Genomic DNA, 27,963 nt, shown 5'->3' with positions numbered 1-27,963 from the left:
AGAGGGCGGACGTCGGCCTAGCTGCTCGCTCCACCCGCAGACAGGGAGCAGTAGAGGCTGGTCGCCTACAGCTAGAAGGTCAAGGTGACGCGGTGTATGCTGGGAAGGCACAGTCGTCCTCTGGTGCCGCCATCTTGTTCCCAAGCCCGCGGCTCAGCTGGGGGAGTGTCACGGGGAGGATGAAGGGGATCCCGATTGTCGCCCGTTCCCTCTCGGTGGGTGCAGCGGGGTGCGGCCAGTGGTTGGCGCGGGAGGAGGGCAGAACAACGAGTCTCTGCAGCTGGGCCGGGGGCTCGGTCCGGCTCCGTGTCCGGCCCCCCGCAGGCGCCGGGCAGGCCTGACGCTGGCCTTGCTATCGGGGAGGGGGTGCGGGGCAGCCCCCTTCTCTGCCGCGGCTTGGAGCTCAGCCAGAGGGAGCGGCGTGTGGGAGGCTGGGGAGGATGGAGCGGAGCCTGGGGTGCCCGGGGCAGGGAGCGCAGCTGAGGAGCTGAAGGTCACCTGGGCCCCACCCCGGGACTCGGCCCTCACTCGGCGGGTGGGAGTCCTCGCCTGTCCCCGGCCCGAGCGGCTTCCCTGGGACTCCCGCAGGGACCCGCTGTTGGAAACGAGCGGCCTGTGTCCTCCTGGTGGAGGCTGGCTAGGCTGGGCCGCTCCGGATTCCCTCGGAGCTGCTCAGTGGGCAGATGGAGGAATCCTTCTGGGAGGCGACGGGACGGGACGGGACGGGACGGGACGGGACCGGACCTCACCTCCCTCCTTCCCCCGCCAGCGTTACTCTCTGCAGGGCCCTTAAACCTCCGGCCTCCCCTTGATAGACAGTGCCTTAGCTTGCCCGTTGGCTGTTGGGCTTGACTGGTGTCAGGCAGGTACAGAAAAAAACTCTAGCCGTTATTGAGGCCCTGTTGGGAAAGATGCCTATGTCTGTTGCAGACAGTGGTGCAGGTAGGCTAATAAATACTTTGGGAGCCCTAATATTTTTCTACATAAATCGTATACATGTCTATACTACTGACTCAAGGTAGGGAAGAGTCTGGAGATGAAGTAATGTCTTAACCAAACCTTTGTGGTGATAAAACCTATATTGAGATACTAGTAGCTTCAAAATATATGAACTGGACCTATCACTAAGTGAAAAGCATGTAACAGTGTAACTAGAAAGACATGATAACTAATTGGTCATGATTATTTTTAGTAAAAGTCACGGACAGGTCTTGGTCAATAAACAAATTCATGGGAGCTGTGACCTGTCTGAGACTTTTACTAAAAATAACAGAGGGGGTGGGAGGGAGGAATGACAGCTGGCGCCCCATGGCGGGGGACTGACAGCCCCAGCTCCACTGACATGGGAGACACAGCCCTGGTTCCAGCGCACGCCACAGCCACGGGGGGAGCGCACAGCCCTGGCTTCAGCCAAGGGGAGGGTACACTGAGCAACGACTTGGGCCTTAAACTGAGGTGGGATTGAAGGAGGTGCCCGGTTGAAGTGCAGGTCAGAGGCGAAGTCACAAAGGTCTGGTAAAGTCACAGATTCTCTGACTTTCCTGACTTCTGTGACTAAATCGTATCCTTACTAATAGGGTAACTGAAGTTAATGTCCTAAAAATTCTATCAGATCCTCAGCATATCTGGCTGGTTCACTTTTTTTTTTTTTTTTTTTTTAAATGTCACTTAATTTTTACTTGCTACTCTCAGGTTTTGGGGGGAAAGTGAGTATTTATATGAAAAGTAGACTTTTAAATACTTAACATTTGAGGGAGGTGGGAATAATGTTTCAAACTTTGTTTGATTGGCTTGGTGTTTTTTCAGGCTGTGTGGAACGCTCTTATGGCATTGTCCATCTCTTCAGTTTGGAGGCCTTCCATTTCTGACTTTTGACTACTGCTGTAGTTTCTTTGCAGTCCTGAGTCTAGACCAGGGACTCTCAAACTGTGGGTTATGCCCCCCTGGGTGGGGATACCACAAAACTATTAGGGGTGCTAGGCCCTGATGGAGTGTGCTGAAGGGCTAGGGTCACAAGTGGGCTCTGTCTGGCAGGAGAAAGAGGGCTCTGTGTGGGTGATCTCAGCTGGCTCCCTGCTCTTCTCACTGTGTAGCAGCGATCAGCCAGCAGTTATCTTCTTCTGCTGGAGAGGCCAGTGGGAACTCTGAAAGCAGGGAGCAGAAGGATGCACCCTAGGACTACCCCCTGCTGAACAGAGTCCTCTCCTGACCCACGGTGCAGAGCCCTGTCTGCTTTCCCTACCAGACAGAGCCTGTGCTAGGGAAGCTGTGACTGCCACATGGTGAGTAGCCTGCCCTGGTGGTGGGGGAGCATGTATAGGATATGAATTTCCAAAGTGGTCTCAGCTAAAAAAAAAGTTTGAGAATCTTTTTGTTTAGGTGGTGCTCTAAGGGCAGGGCCACTTGCACTAAGGAGTTAAGAGCATCACTTCCACATGTTATATTAGATTTTAATTAAATTCCATGTGACTGATTGCTTGGTGAGTTGCAGTAGTAACCACAGATAATATATATAATTGTCATGTAACTTAACATTTAACACAACAGTGCAATATAGCATCCATGATGATAATCAAAGTACCAAGTAGTCTGAGGCTGTAAAATTAATATTGTAATTCTTAAGTTTTTAGTTCCTTACCTCTGTGATTTTGAGTGGGCTCCACCAGGAATTAGATTCTGTAGTGATATATAATTTTAGAGTAGAAATACATTCCTCTTGACTCTTGCTTGATGATATTCTCTGTTTTAGAAGAGGTTTTACTCTCTCAAAGTTGCTTCCAAAGTTGAAGCCTCAGCAACTGCAGTGCAAGGAAAGTTACATCTACAGCCACAGGATCTTGAGGTCAGTGCAAATGAATTTTTTAAAAACTTTTTTGTATTGGACTGAATCAGATCACAGAGGAGCAGTATGGTGACAGTACTTTTAATGGACCCCTTAACCGCAATAGAGCTTTGTTTCCTTTTTAATATAGATCACAAAATTACCAAATGGTTTAGTGATTGCTTCTCTGGAAAACTATTCTCCTGCTTCAAAAATTGGTGTGTTCATTAAAGCAGGTAGCAGATATGAAACCACCAACAATTTGGGAACTGCCCATTTGCTCCGTCTTGCATCAAACTTGGTAGGTGTCTTTTCTATATTTAATTTGTTAAAGATGGGGAAAATGGTGAAATGCTTGGTCTTTTAGAGAAACTCCTATAATTAAAATTAATCTAGAGGGACTGAATTGCTTAAGTGAATGGTAATGATGTAGTATTCCACCTCTGGTTTCTTGGTTCAAATAGAACACACCTGGCTAGTACGGAAAAAAGTTACTATATGATGATGACTTTAGTTGTCTGGGAGAAATGTGGTGATGACACATTACTTTCTAGTAGTCAGAAATTTGTCACAGCCATAATTCAATGTTGCTCTGTAAGAAATTGAGCGATTAATGAGGTTATACACGGAATGTAGTAAAATAAATTGAATGTTTAATATGTATTTACTATTTAATTGACTTCCAAATAAAGCTTTTCTTACTAATCAGAAAATCTTAAACTCCAGTGTTGCCTTCTCAGGTCAGTTTCACTTCCTGGTGATTTTGATTAGTTTATGGCCATATTTATGGCTGTAGATGAAACTATCTTTTTAGAGCACTGACCTGGTTATTAATTATAATTATAGGTAAAACTGCATGGGGAGTGTTAAGTCTGTCAGCACACTTAAGCAGAGGCAGGCAGAAATAAAATTAATATGTTAATCTTTTTAACAACATATTAATTTTAGTTATTTGGCTATAAATTCAAGATTTTGAAAACGAGTTGGTACACCCAAGAATATTTTAAAAAAGAAAAATGTTTATTATATAATATAATATATTTCCAGTCTGTTTACTATTTTAATGTTGTGCCTGGAATTGACTAAATTTAATAACCTGATACAAATAAAATTTGTTCTTGGAGTACATAAAAGTGTAAATAGCTTCTGTATTTTTATAGACTACTAAGGGAGCCTCTTCTTTCAAGATTACTCGTGGCATTGAAGCTGTTGGAGGTAGCCTAAGGTTTGTAATTATTAAAGATAATCTGTATTGCTGAGAAAACAATGGGAAACTGCAGGTAGTGTGGCTAAAGCTTCCATGTACAAAATGATCCCAAGCATGCAAAAAACCCCAAACCCCTGCAAATGAACATTCTACTACATGGGCAGATCTGCCTGACGTGATTGTAGGCAAACTCATAAAGAGTGCATGATGATAAAGAAATCACTTTTTAATAGTAACCAAATAAGGTTCAACACATACAAGTTCTGGATACGCTTCAGAAGAATTTGTATTTATTATAGTTTTTCACTTACAATTAAGCATGTAGTTAGCCAAAACTTGCTTAGCACAAAATACTTTAAGTATGTATCTTCCCTTTTCATGCTTCAAAAAAGTAAATGTTGTATTATAAAAAAAAAAATTTACTTGTTCTCTTCCTTTATAATAATAGAATGAGCAAAACAGTATATACCAATTATTCATAATCTTACAAATGAAAAATTTGCAAGAGGATACAAATGTACATGCATTTTAGCAGCTTTTGTAATAAGCTGGTGGGGAATTTAAAGTACCGAACCTAACACTTTCTTAAAAATGCAGAAGATGCTGATTTTTTTTAACCATTCTTGTATGTATTCTATTACAAAGTATCTGAAAATTGACCAGTGGATATTGAGTTGAAGGTACAGCCTTTGACTCAAAAGGGGTATGATTATTCTTTATTTAAATAAAGTATTTATTTAAGGATGCTTGGTTTTTATTGAATATGAACAGAATGACAAAAGTGAAATACACTTCTCTCTTTGGACAGATTTTCTGGGCTATCCTACCTAAATTCTGTTCAGTTTGCAATTTAAATATTCATGGTAAAATGTCAATTGTATCTCAGTTGAAGATGCCTCATAGCTATTGGCATTTTTCAGAATTTGTGTAGAAATGGGAGATTTTTACATTTGCGCTTTTTTAAATCAATTTGAATGTTTAAAAGACCAGTACAGTCTTTTTTTTTTTTTTTTTTTTTTTTTTTTTTTTTAAATAATGGAGTTCTTGCATTCTGGTCCAGAATTTGGGCAAGAGAATTTAAATCACTAAGGAACATATGTGCAAATCCAGTATCTTCAACATAACTTTCTGAAATGGATCCATATTTCTTCTCATTTAGTGTAACCTCTACAAGAGAAAACATGATTTATTCTGTTGAATGCCTACGTGACTACGTGTAAGTATTCAGATATTATAATTGAGTTTACAGCATATTCTCCAAGAAACCACAGTAGTTAAGGTACAGAATGCTATTATTTTAAGGGGCAGGAACAACATCACTTCTAACATACACACTTGTTGTTTACTTTGTTAAACCATTAATACTTTGGCTCTGTACTTTATTACATATGGTTCTGCAGTGTTTAGGTGGGTGCTCTGTAGCATGAAGCTGGACTCTTACTACTCTTGTTCAGAATGGTCTAGCAATATAGTATATCTTGGATATGTATTTGGTTACATGCTGCTTTATATTCACTTTTATTTAAAGAAATCTTTAATTAGATTCCTTCATAACTTTGCCTTTTTGTTTCAGTGATACAGTAATGGAGTACCTAATTAATGTCACTACAGCTCCAGAATTCAGACCTTGGGAAGTAACTGAGCTTCAGCCACAATTAAAAATTGATAAAGCAGTTGCCTTTCAAAATCCACAAGTTAGTAAGTACACGTTCCGATCAGCTATGACAGTTACCTAAAGAAACAAAACACATGCACACAAATGTAAAGCGGATTCTTCACTTATTTTGAGCAATTTGACAACTCCAGTTAATTTTCCACTTGCCCCCTGGAGAAAGTTATAGTAGTCTGCCTGTTTCTCCATGGAATCAGAGATGAGGAGAGAGCATGATACGCCCATTTTATCAGTTTTTGTTCTAAAAGCTTTATTATTAGAAAGCTATTTAAGATTGATTGGATAAATGGCTTCTTGAAGTTGTATGGAATTTTATTACCTATGCTATATAAAACAAACATTTTCATTAAACTAATTACAATCTAATCTTACACCAATATGTTGTTAATAACCCACACCTAAGATGTGAGCTTGTTCCAAGATATCTGCATAACCCAGGGCTCAAGTCTCAAGACACATCATTTAAGTAGTAATGGTATCCCGGTATAGCACTCATTGTTTTGTTTGGAGACTTCTGTATAACTTTCATGTCCGGTTGAATTCTGAAGTCCTGCTTCTGTCTTGAGAAACTTATAGCTTATTTTGAAACACAGCCACTTTTCCTAAAACTCTGACAAATTGAAAAACAGGTGGTGCTCAAACAAGTATTTTTTTTAAATAAAATGATAAAAATTAAATTGTGTTAGCTTCTTTAAACTAATCTGAAAATAGGTCATTTTTCTGCAAGATGAACTTCTGATATTTTAATGAAATGCTTATGACTAAGATATTAAACTCTTAAAATCTGTGTATATTTATACAATATTCTTCATGAGGAGTATTTAATATAATTTATAAAAAGAACATACATATGCAATGTATATTTGCACAATAAACCATAGTTACTCTTGAAGAAACATTACAGCATATTCTATAAAAGTACTAAACTGTCTACATACTCCCATTTTTAAAAGAGTTTGTAAGTGATCGATCATGTCAGCTCTTAAAGAATGTCTTTAAAAGAAAAATCAACTGGGTTTAAGTAATATGGATGTAACACCAAACCCACAAAAGCAAGGACAGATAAAGTTAAGGCTGCATTATTCTTAAACCCATCCTATTTGTGCTTAGCTATTGGAGGGAAGGTTTCAGATCTATAAATTGTATGATATTACATGTTGTACTACTATGTGTGATAATTAAGCACAAGATCACTAAGGGTTGAATGACAGCTTTGTCATTAAGTCAAAATTAGGAACAGTTAAGCTCTGAAAGGAGTTCAGAGACGTGTGATAAGTGATCAGCGGTAAGGGAAGAAACTAGTATTGCTTGTTTTAGAAAGGAAATGTATCAGCAGGGACATAAATAACACAAATTATTGGTATTATAAAAGGTAAACAGGAAGTTTCGAATCTCCGTCTCCTAACATAAGAACAAGGGACACTCAAATCAAGGGACAGGCAATCCAAATGTGATGGAAGAAAATACTTTTTCACACAATGCATAATGACTTTAGTTTAATTGTCACTGTATGCTGTTCAGGTGAAGAACGGAGATTCAAAGAGAGATTGGACATCTGTGTGGATAATAAGAATATCCAGATTTGTTAAAATTAATGCTAAATATCTTCCTTTGAAAGGGATGGAAACCTCTTGCTTTAGGATTTATGACAGTTTTTAACTTTTAGGGATAAGGATGAAACCTCCTATGGATTATTCCACGTCTGCCTAATACAGAATTTCTTGCACCTTCCTCTGAAGCATCTGATGCTGGCTGCTGTCAGGGAAGGGATACTAGATGAGACAGACCACAATACTGATCCATCTGTGCAATTCCTAAGTTCAGCCGCAATTCTTCAGTAAAAGTGGCTGATAGTACATTTTAGTAAAATGTACTTCTGTTCATTTTTTTTAGGCATTCTTGAAAACTTGCATGCTGCAGCTTATCGGAATGCTCTTGCTAACTCCTTGTACTGTCCAGATTATGTGATTGGGAAAATTACATCAGAGCAGGTAAGAATATATACATTAAATATTGTAGCCACAGTATAAAGGGTCAGATGTGAATCTACCACTCTAGTTTCTTTTGTAAAACTTCTCTTATGGCACCAAAAATAACTTAAATTAAAGATGCATTTTTGGCTTATTAAATTCTCCCATAGTGAGACTCTTATTTGTCATGCATCCTTATCTTAGATGCTAATTTGCTGCTGAAGTTAAGTCAGTCTTTTTCTGACAGTGAATGCAGTGATTAGGTATGAAATTCTCTCATGGCTCTTATAAACTATGATTCCAAAGCCTTTGAAAAGGCTACATTGTGTTACATGTGTCTGGCTTTCTTATTACTTATCAGTAGGACCCACAGTGAAGTGCAGATATTCGTGTACAAAGGGCTAATGTCTTCCATATAGTGACAGTAGTGTGCTTCTACCACTGTGAAGAGAGTGCATAAAACAGTCTCTTCTGTGTGCAACTGCTGTTGGAAACATCAGGACTTGCTTAATTAGGAATTGCAACATTTGAACAATGGATACAGCTACTTACAGAAACTGCAGTGAAAAGTAACAGTAGTTTAACAGCTAAAACTGCAGTTCTCTCCAGGGCACTCAAATATATAAACTAAATAAAAATCAGGTGGGTCTGGCTCTTTCCAGCTTATTATAGTGCGTGCGTGCGTGTTTTGGAGTTGTGTAAGCTTATGCATTTAGGGAAATATGTTTATAATTTCTCTTTGCAGAGATTGATGCACAGAATTTCCCATTAAGTTTAGAGCATAATTTCTTTTTAAAGGAAATTATTTACATCTCTAAACTCTGTAACTGACAACTGTCACTCTTGCAGTGACAACAAGTGCTACTGCATGATCGAATTTCATGCAAGACTTAATGGGTTGAGTTTTTCTTTCATGGTTTTTATAAAAATTGAACTAGCTCTGTAGATAACTGATCTGGGAACTCTCTTTGAGAGTACTGTACATGTTTTAGATGTTCCTGACTTCAGTGTAGCTGAACACTTTGATCCAAAATTGTCATTTGGTGAGACTGAGCATACTGGAAAAAATTCAAATCTCCTGGACACTGGTATCATAGTTGCTTGATTCCGCAGCAAGCGATTTAACATCTAGTGAACTCCCATAAATAAACTTGTTCCTCCAAGCACTTTTCAGTCTATTCACGAATGGTATAGAGCTCCTTGATTCCTGATAAACTTGGGAAATATTTAAACAGCACTTATTTGAGTCAAGATAATTGTAGATACCGCCTTATTTTAATCTTCCTTGTTGACGTAAGACCTCAGACCTCCAATTCTATTTGTAACAGCTCTTTCTTGCTAATAGTCATGTTACCTTTGCTCTGTGAAATAGCCTTTTAAAAGGTTCTTCAGTATTACCAAAATAGACACTTAGAAGCATCTATGCCACTTTGAAAAACTTCATATAAGTAACCTGACACATGGTTATTGCCTTTTTTTATTTGTGGAAATATCCTAAAATGCACATTATTGTTGCAGCTGCACCAGTTTGTACAGAACAACTTCACAAGTGCAAGAATGGCTCTGGTGGGATTAGGTATGTGTTTAGTTAGCGTTTGTCTTATGTATCCTGCATTAAAAGATAACTATAGAAAGAATCAAACTTCATCTCTACAAGTAGAACTCTTAAAGTATGTCTGTGGTATTCATTGTTATCCCTCTCTAGTTAGTTTTTCTATACTATTAATTTCCATGTGATTCCTTTTAATAAAAATATTATATTGCAGGTGTAAGCCATTCTGAACTAAAACAAGTTGGAGAGCAATTTCTAAATATCAGGAGCGGGGCTGGTTCTTCTGGTGTTAAGGCCCAGTATCGTGGAGGTAAACTCAGTCTGTATGTGTGTGGGGTGGGTTTTCTTTTGTAACTACAAGTTTTGTGCTGGTCTTCTCTATTAAGACTTAAGTATCACCTACAGAGCCCAATTAAAATTGATGCTTCATTGTACTGTGCACTTTACAAACACATAGGAAGAGAGACAATTTTCAATATCAATAGACAAAGGGCAAGAGAAAGATGGAACAGTCAGTGGCAAAATTGTGAACTGAATCCTAATCTCCAGTCTAGTGCCTTAAACACAGGGCCATCCTTCCACTTTATTTCATAAAGTGAGAACACAACACCAAGTGGCACAATATCAGAATTTGTGTACTTGAAACAGTAAAGTGTCCTAAGGTGTGTGGAAAGTAATGAAGGGAAATCTGAGAATACTGAAAGGATTACTTTCCAGGAAGGCCACTAACTTTGTCAAATATTTTGTAATAAACTTTGAGCATCAGTTTAGGTCTTTTGATGCAGTATTGGACTAATTTTTGATGCAGTCAGGTTACTTCTGCAAACAGCTGAAAACAGTGTTAAATCAGAAAATTAGTAAATAGTTTAAGTAATAGAAATAACTGGACTACATTCAGGATGGTTAAAACATGGAATAAGTAGTCATTCAGACACTCAAAGTGTAGCTTTTGAGTGAGAAATTATTACCTTGGGGCAGATACTCAATGGATTTTGTAGCTTTTGTAATAGGGGAATCTAAGGGCTTGTCTATACGGTGATTTAGTGCATAGCAAGCTAGGGTGTAAATCTACAGTGCACCAGCCTGCTGTGCGCTAAATGACTGTGTGGACACTGGAGCCATGCTCTTAGGTCTGTAAGTGCGCTTTGACATACTACAAACATGTAGTGTGCAGCAGCATGGTCACCATGGCCAGTTAGTACACTGCAGGCTGGTGCACTGTAGATTCACACCCTAGCTTGCCATGCACTAAATCACCATATAGACAAGTCCTTAGACAATATTCAGACCTGGAATACGCAAGCACATCTCTACTGAATTTGGTCCTTTGTGATTATGGGAAAGCTGTGAACAAGTAAGGCGTACACTCTTCTTCCATTTTTAAAAAAGGTGATTATTTTTCCTTGAACAATAAATGCTGATGACCAGTATCAGAATTTAGAACAAGATCTTGTGGTCTTAATATTACAACTAAACTATATTAATGGCCTCTTTTAGTTACTGGTTAAAAATATTCCTCTCCCACTGTTGGAGGTATATGGTAGTAACTAATTTACCCACTAAGTTTAATACACTATATTTTAAACTATAACTTTTCTTATTTTCAGGTGAAATCAGAGAACAGAATGGTGATAGCCTTGTCCATGCTGCTGTAGTAGCAGAAGGAGCTGCTACTGGAAGTGCAGAAGCAAATGCATTTAGTGTCCTTCAGCATATTCTAGGTGCAGGACCTCTTATTAAAAGGGGAAACAATATTTCCAGCAAACTGTCCCAGTGTATCACTAAGGCAACTAGTCAACCATTTGATGTAAGTCTGAAGGTTTATGGCAAACTTTCCTTCCCGAGAAAAACTAATGTAATAGAAAAATATGCAACAAACAAATCTTGTCTTTTGAGATTAAAGCCCCTTATACAAGAGTCTTTTTTATCATTAGCACAGATTACAAATATTTCATGGAATGTCTTTTACCCAAATTGGTTTCCATTCCACAGAAGGAAGTCATCTTTCTAACTTCCAGCATCTTGGATACCACCAGTAATAATTTTGTTGAAGGAGAAATTGAATATTCTATATTATTGGAGCAGTGAGTTAAAATAATTTTGTTTCACAGGCTGCATCGTTTAATGTTAATTACTCTGATTCTGGACTCTTTGGGATTTATACCATATCCCAGGCTTCTGCTGCTGGGGAGGTAAGTTGCTGATTAGAATTTGTTGGTTTGATCAAATATGTTGGCTTATAAATAAATTAAATTCTAGTTGTTAGTGTAACTATCTAATAGTTTGAACAAGAGTTTGAAATGTTTCTGTTGACTAGGATTTAACCAATGTTGCATTATCTGTAAAAAGCTTAACTCCCCAAAGCAGGGAGTAGGACTTGTTTTCAAGGAAGTACAAGTGCAAAAATGAATAGCAGTAATGAAGGAACTCTTGAGATTGCTGAATATAAGTGGTTAAATGTATCCATTTTTAAGTGGATGCTAATGAACCAGGTTGCTGGCAGGTTAACTGTCAGAAACCTGTCTGAAATGATCATCTGTGAGAGCTGGGTTTGAATCTAATAGGGAAGAGACAGTGTGGTCATATTTTATTTGGTGTAAGGACTTGGGATCGTTTTGGAGGCAATATGAGATTCAGAGCACAAACTTTGTTGCTACCCCCTTGACTGAGTATAGTGTACAATAGTTATTGAAGGAGATGGTTAGTATATAGTGAGGTTAAGAAGAATATTCCAATAAAATGTAATGTGAAGCCGCCTTTACAAACTTAATATCTTTGTTTCTCTTTCATTAAAGAAAAGAATCCTTGTGGGTTGGTAATGATCAAGCAAGTAGTGCCAATTTTAAAAACTGCTTAACTTCTGTCCTAGGTTATTAAGGCTGCTTTGAATCAAGTAAAGGCAATTGCTCAGGGCAGCATCACTGATGAAGATGTCACAAGGGCTAAGTAAGTTGGAACAAAAAATGTCTAATGAACTTCAATTTGTTATGGCATCACAAATGCAACTTTCTGGCAGGAAGCATTTATAAAGAGGCTTCTGTATGGCAAGGGTTTCAACTGCATAGGTAGGTATAATTACAGAGCAATGAGTCTCTATCAAAAAGCATACAGGGATGGGAATGGTACATACGTCCTACTGAATTCATCTTTTTTAAAGTACTACTGTTGCTGTTAGGAAAATTACAGTAAATTCTATGCTAGTAGCAATTCCAGCAAAATCTGTGTTCTTAAAGTATTGTTTACTGATAACTATTCCTTCATGAGATATAAATGACAGCTGTCAGCAGAAGCTGTGATTTAATTATAGCACACAATCGTATAGAGAAGTATTTAAACTGGAATCCTAAACTGCTTTATTTAGGAATTTCCCTACAAGATAACACTGTTATTCCCAACCACCAATATTTAGCAAGCACTTCATGCTTTACATCATCAAAGCACTGTAATGATGAAGCCCTGCCAGTGGTATTTTTATAATGTTTTGAAAATGTAAAGCACTAAATTAGTGGCATTTCATTATCCAAGAGTTTTTAAGTATCTAATCTTGAGGAGCCCTATAAAGTAGAAAAATAATATTGCCACTCCTCTGATGGCAAAATTAACAAAGTTCAGAAGTTCCTGATTTGCAGGCCTGCATACACAATAAATAAATACAGGGGTATGCAGCTGAAATAATTAAGGTGCAGTTAAGCTGTAGGATTGTATTGTGACTTTTTTTTTTTTTGTTCCAAATAAAAGTAGTAAAATTCAAATACTGGCTCAAGTCAGAAGGTACGTCTTCACTGTAATTAAAAACCCACAACTGAACTTGTGCCTACTGATTTAGGCTTGCAGGGCTCAGGCTAAAAGGCTGTTTAATTGTGGTGTAGATATTCAGGCTTGGGCTGCAACCTGAGTTCTAGGACCCTCCCAACTCCCAGGATCCTATAGCCTGATCCCGACTGTCTGCGCTGTAATTAAACAGTCGCTTAGCCTGAGTCATGGGTCAGCCAGGGGTGTCTAGTTGCAGTATAGACATATCCATAGAAGAAGAAACCACCAGATCATCTAGTGTGACCATCTATGTATCACAGGCCACCACTAACAGCCAGCATGCGCACATTAAACCCAACATCTGAAATTAGACCAAAGTTTTACAGCCTCCAGAAGATTCAGCCACAGGCAGATAATAGGAAGGGACTAAGTCTTGCATATATAAAATCTATTTATTATAAGATTGTATGTAGAATTTAAAGAAAATTGGTATTACACTTCACATGATTGCATACAAAACATGATAAACATCTTTTCTCATCAGTAGCCAGCTGTTAAGTCTACCTTTTAACTTATTTATAGAACTGAATACAAATCTTCCTTATGGGGTGTGTCTATGTATATAGAGAGAGCTATATTTTACTCTTTCTTCTGGAATGTTTTTCTCCATATTCTCTTCCTTGAAGTATCTTGCTAGTTTTTCCTGGAGTTAGGGAGCAGTTTAAAAAAAAAAAAAAAAAAGGAATTACTGTTTGATGCAAGTATTAGTGGGCCTAGTTGAGTTCAGTCAAAACCTTTAATGCTTCTTCTTACTTCTAGTGTGTGCCACAGATCACCATTTTGGATAAAACTGTTTTACTATTTTGCTTTTAAAAATATAAAATAAACACTAAGCAATGGAACCTGCTGGCGGCAAATACATGAAATAAGGGAACAAAAAGTATTATGCTACAATTCTATAAACAAAGCACTAACCTATTGTACAGAAAACTATTAATTGCATTTGTTCTCGGACACCCTGCTGTAAAACTAGTCTGCCTGTACTTGTTCTAGGTGAGAACTGATCATTAGTTTTAAACCTAAAACCAGAAACCTCTAATTTTAAAAAAACTGCCAAAGCTAAAACTTGAGAACATCTATGGCTAGAAAATACTGAAATGGTCACATTCTTTGAATTTGTTTGGAAGTAGCCAAACAGGACTTGAGAGATTCACATTCTAGCCAGAAGCCAATACAAAAAACTTCTAGGGTGGTGAACAGGACCCACAGTGAAGTACAGGGGGAATGTCCTGGTGAGAAGCCAACCTCTGTAGCTGGCTACTGGGAAAGAGAGAGTGTGCTGAGATACATGTCTTGGGCCCTGCTTGAGGGTGCCATCTTTTATGTCTGCAAAATCTTCCCAGAGCTTTGATTGTTGCAGAGGATGGGAGGTCCTCTGCCACCGTACCTCTTAGCTTCCTGGGATTGGCCTTTTGAATATTTCTAGTGCCTCTTTGGCTGATCATGTCTTAGGCTCCCACGCTCATAAGGGAAAGCTTCTGTTTCAACACAGCAGGAGACTTTTAAACCATTAGACTGAAGGGCCATAAAAATATCCCAGTATCGCAAGGTGCTCATCCCCAGCATGCTAAGGCTTCAGAGGGGGCCATTATAGAAAAAGTAAAGTTCAGAGCCACAAGTCACACAAAACTACATACCAACTGGAAGTTCTAATTTAAAGACTTACTTACTCAGTTATTCTCAATACGTTGTCAGAAATCATCTGAAAGCTGCATACTTGATGTCAATCGAGACCTCAGATGGGTTACTTGATGAAATCGGTTCCGAGGCATTGGCATCTGGTATATATACATCGCCAACATCTGTAATTCAAAACATTGAATCCATAGCCACTGCTGACATAGTGAATGTAAGTAAATGTGTCCAGTTGCAATATTTACAGAATGATTCCATATAAGCTTTACTATGCAAAATTATGACTAGCATACTCTTCTGGGTGTATATATACAGGGACCCTGTAAAAAGTGGTTCTATGATGCTGAAAAATCTCTGCTGGCTATGCCTTTTGAATCATGTCTGCATAGTTTACTGATGGGAGCAATCTTTGCAGCATACAATATTAAAGTCCATATAGCTGTGAGAATTAGCTGAATTCTACTATTACAAGTAACTGTAGAAAAATTTCCAGCTATTAACTAATCATGCAAAACTACACTCTAGAGTTATCCCACTGTGAATAGGGAATATTCCATCTGAGTAAGGTTTATGCAGGATTCAACCCTTGGATGTGATTGTATGAAGTAAAATTAATACCTTACAGTATTTTGAGATGTTGAGCTAGTGGCAATGAAAATTTTATAATCATATTGATTTCTTAACTGAACAAATTTCATCTAGAAAATCAAAACCTCTTCACAAAGCTGCTATTACTCATTTGAATGACGGTTTCTGTTCAGGTCAGAAAAGCTGCAGAAAGGTCCAGTGTATAAGCACTGAATAAGAGTCAGGAAACCTGGGTTCTATTCCTAGTTCTACCAGTGACCACCTGTGTGACCTGGGCAAATCACTTCACTGCTGTGAACTCTATTTTCCCATCCCCTTTCCCCCAATCTTACTATATGTTTATACAGTGCTGAGCACAATGGGGCCCCTGGGCACTACTATTTTCTACATTAGGCATATGTATGGCCACTTCAGAGAGCTGGAAAAAGTTGCTACTTTTCTACATACCTCAGACTGATATCATTGATCTGTCAAACTTAGACAGCTTATTAAAAATCATCAGAGATGATACAATCATATTGCTGAGTCTGTAAATCAGTTGAAGCTGGGACTCTGAAACAAGACGACAAATTTGTTCAGCATGCCTAATGGAATCAAAGTGTGGTGAATGTTTCCTTAATGTCCAATTTTTATTTTATTTTCAGGCTGCAAAGAAGTTTGTTAATGGGAAGAAATCAATGGCAGCTAGTGGGAACTTGGGAAATACCCCTTTTGTTGATGAATTGTACTAAAACAAAATTGAAGGAAATTCAGAGTGGACTCTTCTCACTATGTCAATTACGTTTATAGACGTTACAATCAACATGTTATTTATGAATTCAAATATGTCAGAATATTAATCTAGATAAATTACTTCTGGGATTGCATATATTGAATAAAGTGCTGAGTTCATATACTTTGTTTCTGTTCTCAATATATTTATCTACTGGAAGTAAGGTATGTATAAGTACAGAAACACTCAACATTGTCTTACTATATCTTTAAGTATTCTTAATTGATAATGAGTTGGCATTTAGGTGTGACTTGCAAAAGCTACCAGAGACTAGTAATCTAACTACATTCTTGATTAAATTTGTAGTTGCCCCATGGTTAATATTCCAGTTACATATCCATGACACGTTCAAAAGTAGTTATTAGTAAAACTGCCATTTGCACCATATCTACCTTAAGCAAATTATCAGATTTACCTTTAAAAGCTGAAAGCAATATATTGCAGCTCTAGCACATGCCTGGTGGACCTTGATCACTGGACTCACAGAAGCAGCATATTTAATGTTCCCATCAGCAAGTTTTTTCTTAAGATCTAGAAGGGTGGCTTTGGATAGCAGCTATTATTTTAAAATTCAGATTCTTCAAATATCCTAGGCAGTTCAGAAATGCTAAACTAAACCTTCAATTTAGCTAATTTCAAAATCAGTATTTTGAAAGTGAACCTTCAGTTGATAAGATGCTTCAGAAATCCAGTTTCTGAAGGTTTAAAATTGGATGTGATCTTTCAACTATTCCAGAACACTGGCAAAATCTTCAAGCCAAAATGCATCTGATATAGAGGAAGAAGATGACGTTGAATTGCTGTTGTGCATTTCCATAGTCCAGTATGAAGGAGACTTAATGCCATTAGTAGCAAAGTCAGAATTATACCATGCATCAAAATCCTTATGAATTATAATGTCACATCCAATGTCAGTACCTACAGTAAATGTATGTTTTTTTCTTTTAAATGCATGCCAAGCTTTAGATATTGATGGCAATTCATTGGTAGAATCATAACAAAATGATTGTGCAGTTTCATCTCTCAAACTTCTGTCAGAGTCTATATCTTCATAATCATCGCTACTTGGCCAGGTGTCATCTTTTGCCTCGCCGTCTTTACTTGAAGTGCTAAAAATGTACAACAGTGAGTATTATTCTAACGTAACTAAATTGCCATATTAAACCTAGGGTGACTTGCCCAAACTTTCAGCATGAAATATAGTTCAAAGGACACTTAGTTTAAACAAAGCTTTATATACAAATTCTTGCCCTGTGGTAAGGGCATCAAATTGAAATATCTGACTTGTTCAGTTTTTTGCATATTATTGTGTTTAGACTAAGTGTAAGGCTACAACATCTGGGTTTTAAACAACACAAGGGAATGTCAATTTAAACAACTGTTTCAGTAAAACAAAAATAAAGCTATCCTTGCTCTGTTTATTTAGAACACTAAAGAATGCCGTAAAAGCTTAAAGAATTAGCCTTCCAGACAGCTCCTCTCGATTCTCATTGTCTGAACTTCTTCTCCTTATCAATCTCCTACCCTAATCAGCTGCTTTTGATGATCCCATTCCCAACTATCTCCTCCATTGTGGGCTCCCTTGTCCTCCTTTTCTGTTCCTGAGCTTTAGTCTTCCCTCTGTACTACATCTTCTCCATGCCTTAAGAAAACTTTCACTGTCTAATTGCCCCATCTAGCATCAATTACTACTTGTTGTAGTGAGGCTTATTTTTAGGAGTTAAGAACCTAGGAACTTTTTTTAAAAAAAACAAAAACATGACACTTGTCTTTATAGAAACTGAGTATAATGCTATACACCTATATAAACTATACACAGCTATATAAACTTTTCTGGAAAGGTCAATTAAGATGTCATGACTAAACATAGTAAGCTACAGCCTTATCATTAATACAAGTTTGAATGACACGTGATCCGTTAAACTTTTTCTGGTTACCGGCATCTTGGTAACATCAGGTACATGTAATGATCTAGGTCCTCAACTGGAATAAATAAGCATAGCTCCATTTAAGTCAAGGAAGCTGTGCCAACTTATGCAAGATGATGTTTTCTCCCAATGGTGGTTGCACTTTGAGGATAGGAAAAGTCAAATTGAAATTTGGCATTTTATCTTAGTACTTTTGAACAATGTCTAGCCAACAAACACTGGAAGAGCTGTTGGCTTCTCCAGGTCCATTTCTTTCAGGTAGATGTTTCTAAGAGTAGGAGATGATGGCATGGGAAAGAGAGAAATCTTTAAAAGAACTCTACCTTTTATACTTCATTAGTAATGAAGCTAAAACCAGAGTGCTACTACATCATGGCCCTGTCTTTCTCAGTAGACTAATGTAACTACACTATATATTGTGAAGGAACAATAATTGAAAATAGCATTTGTTTCTTACTCTGCCTTCACAGGAGGCTTTACGTCAGGAAGTAATTCAAGTGCATTTTGCCAGTGCTGAGGTACTTCCACAAAATCTCTGTAAACCCTGATTTGTAGATCGGTTCCTATGGGAATATTGTGCAAAAGTTGCCAAAGCTCTCGCAGTGTCCATCCTAATATATTAGCATGTCCAATTTTAATCAAAACATCACCTGTTGGGAGGAAAATTCAATAGTATTCAGTTTAAAAATTCTGATTCTATATATTCAGTTTCAGACAAAGATATTCAACTGAATTGTGTGGTCACATGACATAACATTTGCAGTTTCAGCTAAAAATTATATTAAATACTTGTTTGAAAAAACAACGATACATGTTAGTTAGATTAATACTGACATTCTGTAGAACAAACGTTAAAATACTCTTGTATGGGGAGAAATAATAGGTAAATAAAAACCTATTCCAGTACTGAAAGAAAGAAGGCTGATAAAGGACTGTTATCTGTTAAAGGACTCTAGAAACTAATGAACACTGAAGAAAATAATTTTTAGAAATTACTCTTTCCTGCAACTCTTTCCTGACATGATACTATCTAATTATTTACTTATAGCATTTGTTTATAGGATGATGTTACATGGGTGTATGCTGCATGGTTAAGTCAAACAAGCACAGAGCAGTGGGGGCATAATGTTTAACAAGTACCATAAACAGACACAACAAAGCCATGTGGATGCACTTTAAGTCAATATAGTTCATTCACTGCACTTAGCACAAACTAACCCAGTGTAACATCCTCATGTAGACAAGCCCTTATATATCATGTACTTCATCTAAGATGCAGAACCTTCAGTCAGACTATAAGGGAAAGATGTGTACGTGACTGGAGCAAAGAAATTTTTTGAAGTTGCTCAAAATAAACTTGATTTTTAGACTGCTAAATATTGTGTGACCATCTAAAATGCTTAGTGTTGAAGGAAGACCGTTTCTGTCCATTCCCTCTTAACTGAAGATCAATGTTTCACTCAGTTCATAGGCAAGATCTAGAACAGACTTGTCATTCATACATCTGCTTTTGAGCTATAACCAGTAGTGACAAACTTTTTGGTTCCACCTTGAAATTGTATTAGTAATATTTGGCCTACTGAATAGGAACATGAATCATAGAGTGCTTAAAAACTAGGTTCTAGATGTTCAAGTTGTCTGTATGACAATGCTTTCATCTAAACAAGGTGTGTGTTTGTCACAACATTTTGTAAAGTACCATGTCCCTTTAATTTGTCTTCAAGCCAAAAGTAATGACTACTCTTGCACTAACTGTTACTATTAGAATAATTTTATTCTGGGAGGATCCTACAAATATATGTAACTACTGTCCTTACTGATAATGGAAAGCTTTATATTTAAAATGAATGCAGGAATAAATCCATTTTAAAAATTAATTGAACAAATTCAACTTTTTGCTATGTTGGCTTGTGAAATCTACTGTATGACAGACTCAAGTTCTAGAAAGATCCCTAAAACATTCATCTTGGTTGGAGCTAGAGTCGTGAACAAAATCATCATTTGTGACGAAGCACCTGGGCTGGTCCAGCTGCCTTTAAATGTTCATATTAGAAATGGAAAATCAAATAAATGAGATGTTTGATTCTGTTTTCAAACCATTATTGAAAATGCTTTTATAGATACGCTATTTCTCCACAGGTTGAAATTGAGTAGTCCTATGTTCTATGATACTGGTTCTCAACTGGGGGTCTGCAGCCCACTGAGGAGCAGGTTTCAGGGGGTCTGCCAAGGACCAGGCGTCAGCTATTGGCGCTGGGGCTCAGGGAGGGAGCACCACCTGCATCCCCCGACTCATCTCAGCAGCACATCTAGCCTGTCTGCACTGAGGGGGGCAAAACCAAAAATTGCAGTATCATTGCAGAAGGGAGATCTCCCCCTGCCATCAGAAGAGGTTGTCTCTCAGTCACTGACTCCACAAGCAGGCAGCAGCTTGCCAAGAAGACACACCACTGCTCTGCCTTGCTACATAAGCACTTCAGAGAGCAAGGCCAAACAGAAGGTAAAAATCGGGGGGGGGGGGGGGGGGGGGGGGGGACACACAATCCCACTTGCCCCCCACCCACCCACATTGCCTCTAGGTGGGAGTCTGCAGGTTTGGCTATTTTAAGTTTAGGGGTCCCTGGGTGTAAAAAGTTGACCACCACTGTTCTGTGAGGCAAAGCAGGTCTTACAACAAACTCAATGGCCTATGTGTGCCTTTTTACAAATTAGTTCTTTACTATAATTTTATAAAGAAAATTATCAGCCCTTATCTTCCAATATAAAAAAGTTAACTTAGCATGAGAGTCTGCACTTGATCTATTTTCATGCTCAGGAAACTCACTGGTCTAAAACGAGTCATTGCATTTTTAATTTGAGTTCAAAAGGAATGTCTTTTGTAAAAAGAGAGGCGTAGAACTATATTTCTGTTTATCTCATATCAAAGCAAACATCATCCTTCTTTCTAATACTTTCTAACAATGGTCTTCTATGTTACTTCTAAGCTGCCTCCCACTTGCATAAATAGTTCCTAAGGTAATGTGGGGAGAATTGCATCCATTGTTTTTAGAGATGTAATTTGACTGGACAAACTTTTGATTTGAACTACTACATTTCTAGGTAACTGCACTACCTTCAAGACCTATCCATGGCCCTGCTTCATAGAATTCCAAATTAGAGATAATATAAGTGGCAATTACACAGCACTTTTCAGGTTCAGACCACTTTAAAATGATGAAAACTACCTATTAGGGCATGTAGCTGCTAATTTAGAAGTACTGGTGGGAATAATTTCATGTACATCTTTAAAACTATTTGAGCTGTAGATAAGGAATATAAAAGTAATTAAACACACTACTTTTCAAATGAGACATTAAATTTCTAATTTGTGAATAAGCCAATGTTCACTTTTTATTAACATTATCTTCTGTACTAGGTTTCAGTAGGTATACTTTCTGCTTTTAAGAAAATATAATTTATATTGTGTGCTCATTTTTACAGAAACCCACTAATTCTTCTCTTTTACGCTAAAGAAGATTATGAGTAACTGGAAGCAAAGAAATTGTTTCACTATAATAAGGATAAATATAAAAGTAAATAAGGCAAATGAGTTCCAAGGCCCATGGAAACTTTGGGTTGTAGATGTAAAAATGTTTGAATGAAGAATTCAAGGACAACAAGGCGCTGAACAAATAATAAAACTAAGGTTATATAAAACATATTTATATACATTTATATTATATCAATATTAATTATATTACATCAATAGGAGACTCAGTGACTGGAGAGAAATTCCTAAAGGAATACCTTCTGTCCACACAGACCTTATTTTAAAATGGCCACATGAATTTGATACCCCTCATCAACTAGTATCTTCTCCTTTTGTCAAACTGTCCTCAGATACTTTCACTTTAGTTAGAAATGTTAACTACAATCAGTATTACTCAGAGCTGACCAAACATCTATTAAATTTGTTCCAAGAGGCAGCAGATATGACAATCCTAATTTATAGAGACATGAATTTATTGTTTTGAAAGTCTTATGTCAAGACTTCTGACAACATGAAGAATAGTACTTTGTTAAAAACTGTCAGTGTGAAAGAGCATGCAGTGTCAGGAAAGGAGAAATTTTACCTACAATAGAACTCTTTTATAGTGAAGTGTCATTTTCCCATCCCTGTGTACAAGCAAATATTCACTACAATAGGAGATGGTCTACCTTTATTTTATTTATTTTTTTAAAGAATCCCCATTTCAACAGGGGACTTCTCTTCATTTACTTCAGTTATGGGGGTCCAAGAACCAGGAATAATAACCAAGTAAAATATCAAAAGAAATATCAAGGCATACGACCAGGAAAACTGGAGGCTGCCAAGTTCAGCTGTGGTAATGGGGTTATTGACATTTGCTGCACCTCGATTCTCTTATTATCCTCAAGACATCAGAGGAGGAAAAGAGGGGAAGTAAGTGGGGGAAAAAAGTGACTATGCAGAAACATCCAGATTAGCTCACTAAACTACTAAGTGATCCAGTCTCTCCTGCCAAGGAAAGTATGGGTAAGTCATGGTGAAATAGATGACCTAATACATGTCTTTTCCATTGTTAATTTTTATGGCAACCCTAGTTGGGTTGATTATTTTTTGTTCTTTAATCCTTTCAGACTGCTTTTTATTTTTTATAGTAAAAATTGTTTGTAGATGCAAGTGTAAAAAGACTGCACATTACACAGCAGGTATTGAACATGAGCAAGCAATTTGTCTTAGTCTTGAATACTTAAAGTAAGATGCATAACACATTGATCCAATCCCTTGTTTATATTATATATAAAAGTGTGGGGAATTTAGATATGCTTTTTACTTGATCTAACTAGGAAATAGTCACCCATATCAGCCAATTTTAATCACATTAAAACAATAGGTATTTTATTATATAAAAATGGAGTGGCTTCATTTATCAATAGGATATTTCTGTGACATTGAGCCTGACTCATATTTCTTGTGCCAGTTTTATGCAGTGTAATTTCACTGATTTAAACAGTTACTCCTGATTTACATCAGTATAAATTAGGTCAAAAGCAGGGCAACAAAGTATAAACTTTGGAATGGAACACACCTATGAAATTCTGAAGATTAGGGTTGTGATATATTTTTTTTTACCTGGTTTGAGCCTTCCATTCTTAGCGGCAGAGCTTTTCTCAACAAGACTTGTTATCTGGAGATATGGTCCATTCTGAATTACTATAAGACCTAATCCTTGTTCTCCCATCTTAATATTGGTCTTTAATGTAGCACTCAGGGTATGTTCAGAGATCTTTTCTAGTGCTGGAAACTGCCCTTTGGAAAGTGAGAAGGAGACTTTAATACTTGAAGTTATGATATTGTGATTTTCTTACTCCACCATCATAAGCCCTAATTCAGCAAAGCATTTAAGTAGGTACTTAAATCCATTCCTAATCAGCCAAGCCCTTAAGTCCTACATGCTTAAAGTTCAACATATGCTTAAGTGCTTTTCTGAATAGGGATGGGTTGCTGAATTGGTGCCAGAAAGCACACCTATTTAAAAGTTATAAATAAGTTATGTATTCCATAAATTAATTATCTAAAAAGAAATATTTCTTTAAAATAGCTTTTTCTCAACACATTCAGAAGCCTGTTTCTAAAAGTTCACACACACTATTGAGAAAAACAAATGAATATTGCCTATATTGTGTTTTACTTTAGATTCATTTTAAATGCCTGCATGCATTCAGGGAAGGAAGAGGACAAGGTAGAGAAATAACACATAGTGAGGCCGCCAATTGTTCGAGCTTTCAAGAAAGCTGTAAATTCATATGAGAAAATTAATTTCTTCTGTCTATATTTCTGGATGAGATTCATATCCAAATTTCCAGCAGATGGGTTTTACACACCACTGCTTGTATGAAAGAAGGAACTGGTGCTTGGCAAATATATTTCATTTCTTTAGGTGCTATACTCTGGGCATCCACTATTCATTAAAATGTATAATATAAATATTACACAATAAAAGACAGCTCATTCTAACTCGACTCCACCAGCAAATATAATGAAGATCACAAAATGAATCCTCCAACCCTCAGGTTGCCTCTGGACCAAAAGGCTGGAAAATAATGAGATTGCAGCAAAAGTACATGAGCATCCTAAAATAAGCTTTCGTGTGTTAAAGCTGATTTATTGAGAGTACTCTGTTTTAAGAAGATATAAACTCTGGGCTGCTATGGCAGTGTAGTAGAAATACTCCTACTTTAAATTTACACAGCACTTTCTCTCCAATGATTTCAAAGCACCTTACAAAAATACTGAAGGATTACCACCATTTTACAGATGGAGGAGGATAAAGCACAGAGATATTAAAGGCATAATTTAAAATTCACTGAAATCAATACAAGTCTATTCATCAATTTCAATAGGCTCAGGATCAAGCCCAAAAGGTATGTATGTCTACACCTCAGACGGGAGAGTGCCACTCAGCCTAGGCAAACAGACTCGCACTAGCTCTGCTCCACCTAGCACACTGAAACCAATGTGGATGTTGCAGCACAGGCTAACTGCCCAACAAGAAGTCCACCTAGCCCTTAGCTCTGAGCTCAGGTGGCTAACCTGTGCTGCCACCCATGCCACAATATCCACATGATAATTTTAGTACACCTTCTCAAGCAGAGCTAACATGTCTGTCTACCCAGTCGGGGAGACATACTCCCAAGCCATAGTGTAAACATACCCCAAGTGATTTGCCCAAAATCACAGAAAATCTGTAGTATAATGAGGATTAGAATCCAAGTTTCCTGACTTCTGGTCTTCTATTCACTATACTAGATCACCCTGCAGCACATAACAGGAAGAATAAAAGCATTAAATAAGACAGGGCCTGAGCCAAAGCCCATTGAAATGAATGGAAAGACCTCCCCATTGTCTTCAATAGGCTTTGGATCAGACTCTTGGGTCTATGCTCACCTGATATTGGTCCATTTCCATAATCTCCAGGGAAAGTGTCTGGGTTTCTTTTTTGTTCTGTAGGGAAGGAGAATCAGATACTTTACAAACCTTATCCTGCAGCATCCCTACATTTCTCATAAATCTCTGCAGGGCCAACCCTAAATTCTGCAGGTTTCTGAATGACATCACATCCAGCTCTCTTCCCCAGAAGTGACATTCTTTCCTCTGGCCATCTGTCCTGTATTCCACTCCAGATCTCATAGAATTCAATACATACCAAATTACTCAATTCCCCTTCTCCCCCCAAAAAGGTGTGGCTCTGGATGCTGAGAAGAAGTGGGTGGCAGAAGTCTAGGAAGGAGACAAGTAATCTGGTCATAGGTATAGTGGTAACAAGAGGATGCAAAAAGCTTGGAGCCCCTTCAAATGCAGAGTTGGGGGCTTTTTCTGAAGTACTGGAGTAATGGTGGGAAGATGGGAGAACAGGAAAGGGGGCAACAGATTGGTAGGGAATTAAAACTCATTCTGGTTTCATTCCCACCTGCTGATGTATCAGAAGTTTCTGCACCTTCCATGGATCCCAGACTATAAGAGAAAATCAAATGGACGAATGTTTCAGGTGTGCCTCTTTGAAAGTAGCTGTCTCCCCATGGTGGCCTGTGGGGGAAGACCAGAGAAGCAGGCAAGGAGGAGCTTTCAAACACCCAGTAACTGTTTAGAATCCTAGGGCGGCCAGGTTCTGAGTCTCCGACAGCCCCCAGCTCTGGGGGAACATAGAAGCCTCACAGTGCAATAGACACATATATATGCACGGGCCAGGAGCCAAGCTTGCAATATTCCCTTGCTTGGTGACAGCTGTGGGCCAAGTTTTGGGTTTGGCTAGGTATGTGTTACTGATTGCTATATTGGCTGGATTTTTTCAGTCCAGCACAGCAACTTTGCCAATAGCTGCAGTTCAGACTCCCTTTCTAAAGCTCCAATCCTGCCTAAACTCCTATGCACATATGAACCACACAGAGCATCGTTTCTGTACATCATTGTTGAAGCCTCACATATTCTTGGGCATGTATTCTTCTTTTAATAATCTTCAATTCAAAATTAATTGGCCATTATGATTGTTTGTGACCTAAGAAAAGACAGTACTGGGAAACAATTTATCTTAAAGATTACCAGATCACAGTGTTAATACATCATTTTAATCCTCAGCTCTCCCATCTCTGCCACAGACCAACTATCCTGACCAAGAAGGAACAATTCCAGGGTTTTTTCAACAACAAAAATATTACTATTTTCAATCCCTCTAAAAAATCTTTCCAGAGCAGAACGTTTCAGTAGAAGGTAGGTCGTATCCTCCTACCCCAGACTGAAAAAAACAAAACAGAAAACAAAACAAACACCTCCCCCCCACACACACACTCCAATTTATTGCTTTTGAATGTTGTTTATGTTTTTTTTAGTAGGATCATCTTTGTTGTGGCTTGGTACTTCCCATCTAGCAAGTGACCTGACTACAGGTGATTGTCATTATTCTTTGGTTACATAGGAGATTCAGATAATAGGCAATTGGATAACCTGCTTCGAGTTCACATGCCAGCTATGTTTTGTATAGGCCAGGATGATAGCTTGTCTGTAAAGCAGAGTGCGTGTTTTAAGATAGGCCTTCGCAGGAAGGGGTATTGCTGGGATTTTCAGCATTTTTTAAAACTACTTATGAGTTTTTGGGCTGCTAGACTTTGCAATCTACAATAGCAATAGTTGTACAACATTCCCACATCCCTGGGAGCAAGACCGAGGCACAGAGTTATAATTTTGATGAGCAGTATGACCAAGGGTGGGTTGAATGTTAAGTTGCTCCAAGCATTCTTTTTAGATGGAGTTACTTACTGGAAAAAGTATGCAATCAATAAACACTGTATTTGGATTAGTTTTCCATATAAAGTTAATTGGATTTGCTTCCAGACACCTAGTAGTACAGATAATAATTAGCACTTTGATAGTGCTTTGCATTTTCAAAGTGCTACAGAAACATGAATTAATCAATCCTTACAATGCCCCAATTTTTATCCTTATTTTGCACACGTGGAAGCCGTAACACTTGGAAATTAAGCAATTGCCCAAGGCACGAAGTGAGACAGTGGTCAAGATTGGAATTTGAACCCAGGAAAAAGGATGCTGGTGTGATTCAGCAGATCAGAGTTTGATTTCAACTGACTCTTCCATAGCCTTCGTATGTGAGTTTGAGCAAGTCACTTACTCTAGTCTCTGTGCTTCGATTCCCCATGCATAAAATTGGGATGAGTCTATTAATGTGGTGATGTACTCACACACTACTGTAATGGAGGTCGCACAGGTACACAGACATATAGATTTCCGATCCTGCATCAGTCAGTGTTAGATCAGAGCTCAACCCGCCCTCCCCAGACCACACTGCCTTCAGTTAAGAAGTGTTTAACACTTTCAGGCCATTACTGCACATTGGAGCAAGCCAGGCAGCACGGCCCTGGTGTTCACGTACTTAAGGTGCCATCGATCCTTTGGCCGTTGGATAGCAATCGCCACCGTCAGGCTAAAAGGACGGTGGGGCGGACTGCCTCCCTTCAAGGTGTCTTCCCGCCCCCAAGTGAGTGCCCCTCCCTCCAGAACAGGAGGGGATCTCCTCCCACAAACAACCCCCTCCCCACACCCCTGAGGGAGTCCTTCCCCCGCAGTAAGAGCCGCCCCACTGAGAACGCCTCCCCACACCAGAGCACGGGGGCGCCTCTTCCATTCCCCAACCTGCAGGCTGAAGGGACTCTCGCACCTGCAGCCCCACCGAGGGGGGCCCAGCCAGACTCCCCTTGAGGCTGACAGTGACAGCATCACCTCTTAGAGAGAGAGAGACCCCGCCCGCACCTGCCCCAGTACTCCTTGCAAACGCCGCGCTCTTCCTCTGGATATCCGCCCCGCCTGTTTTCAAAAACCATGCTCCGCTCCGCCCCTCCTCCCCAGAGAAGGCTGGTCTGGTCTCCCGGGATCTCCCGCCCCGTCTCCATGGAGGCTCCGCCCCCCTTGTGGAAGCCCCGCCCCGTCTGGGG

General features: G+C 38.5%; 2 protein-coding genes across 5 annotated transcripts; one reads left to right on the top strand and one right to left on the bottom strand.

The window, feature by feature from the left end:
- The first annotated feature begins 19 nt into the window (after positions 1-19).
- UQCRC2 (ubiquinol-cytochrome c reductase core protein 2) lies at positions 20-16,153 on the top strand. 2 transcript variants are annotated; one of them, XM_067550976.1, is made up of 14 exons: positions 20-215; positions 2,753-2,842; positions 2,973-3,122; positions 3,982-4,046; positions 5,188-5,244; positions 5,602-5,726; positions 7,594-7,691; positions 9,189-9,246; positions 9,437-9,532; positions 10,830-11,029; positions 11,334-11,414; positions 12,092-12,168; positions 14,731-14,884; positions 15,903-16,153. In XM_067550976.1, the coding sequence occupies exons 1-14, from the start codon at positions 180-182 to the stop codon at positions 15,987-15,989; spliced, it is 1,374 nt and encodes a 457-aa protein (XP_067407077.1). In that variant the 5' UTR covers positions 20-179; the 3' UTR covers positions 15,990-16,153. The 2 variants fall into 2 exon arrangements, with proteins under 2 accessions (XP_067407077.1, XP_067407076.1); XM_067550975.1 differs by having other exon boundaries at positions 64-215; positions 2,750-2,842.
- Positions 15,784-27,791, bottom strand: PDZD9 (PDZ domain containing 9). 3 transcript variants are annotated; one of them, XR_010920341.1, is made up of 7 exons: positions 27,782-27,791; positions 25,431-25,546; positions 24,908-24,964; positions 23,093-23,269; positions 18,416-18,608; positions 16,446-17,139; positions 15,784-15,810 (listed from the first exon to the last, which is right to left on the bottom strand). XR_010920341.1 is itself a non-coding variant. In XM_067550977.1 (6 exons), exons 2-6 carry the CDS (start codon positions 25,462-25,464, stop codon positions 16,758-16,760), a joined length of 843 nt encoding a protein of 280 aa, XP_067407078.1. In that variant the 5' UTR covers positions 25,465-25,546; positions 27,782-27,791; the 3' UTR covers positions 16,284-16,757. The 3 variants fall into 3 exon arrangements, 2 of the variants coding, with proteins under 2 accessions (XP_067407078.1, XP_067407079.1); XM_067550977.1 differs by lacking the exon at positions 15,784-15,810 and having other exon boundaries at positions 16,284-17,139; XM_067550978.1 differs by lacking the exons at positions 15,784-15,810; positions 25,431-25,546; positions 27,782-27,791 and having other exon boundaries at positions 16,284-17,139; positions 23,093-23,264; positions 24,908-24,966.
- Positions 27,792-27,963: the final 172 nt, after the last annotated feature.

This window comes from Emydura macquarii, unplaced genomic scaffold (genome assembly GCF_026122565.2).
Source record: "Emydura macquarii macquarii isolate MOO-44397 ecotype Brisbane River unplaced genomic scaffold, CSIRO-AGI_Emac_v2 contig_1348, whole genome shotgun sequence".
NCBI lineage: Eukaryota > Metazoa > Chordata > Testudines > Chelidae > Emydura > Emydura macquarii.
The sequence above is the reverse complement of the archived record's forward strand: the minus strand, read 5'-3'. Positions and strand labels throughout refer to the sequence as shown.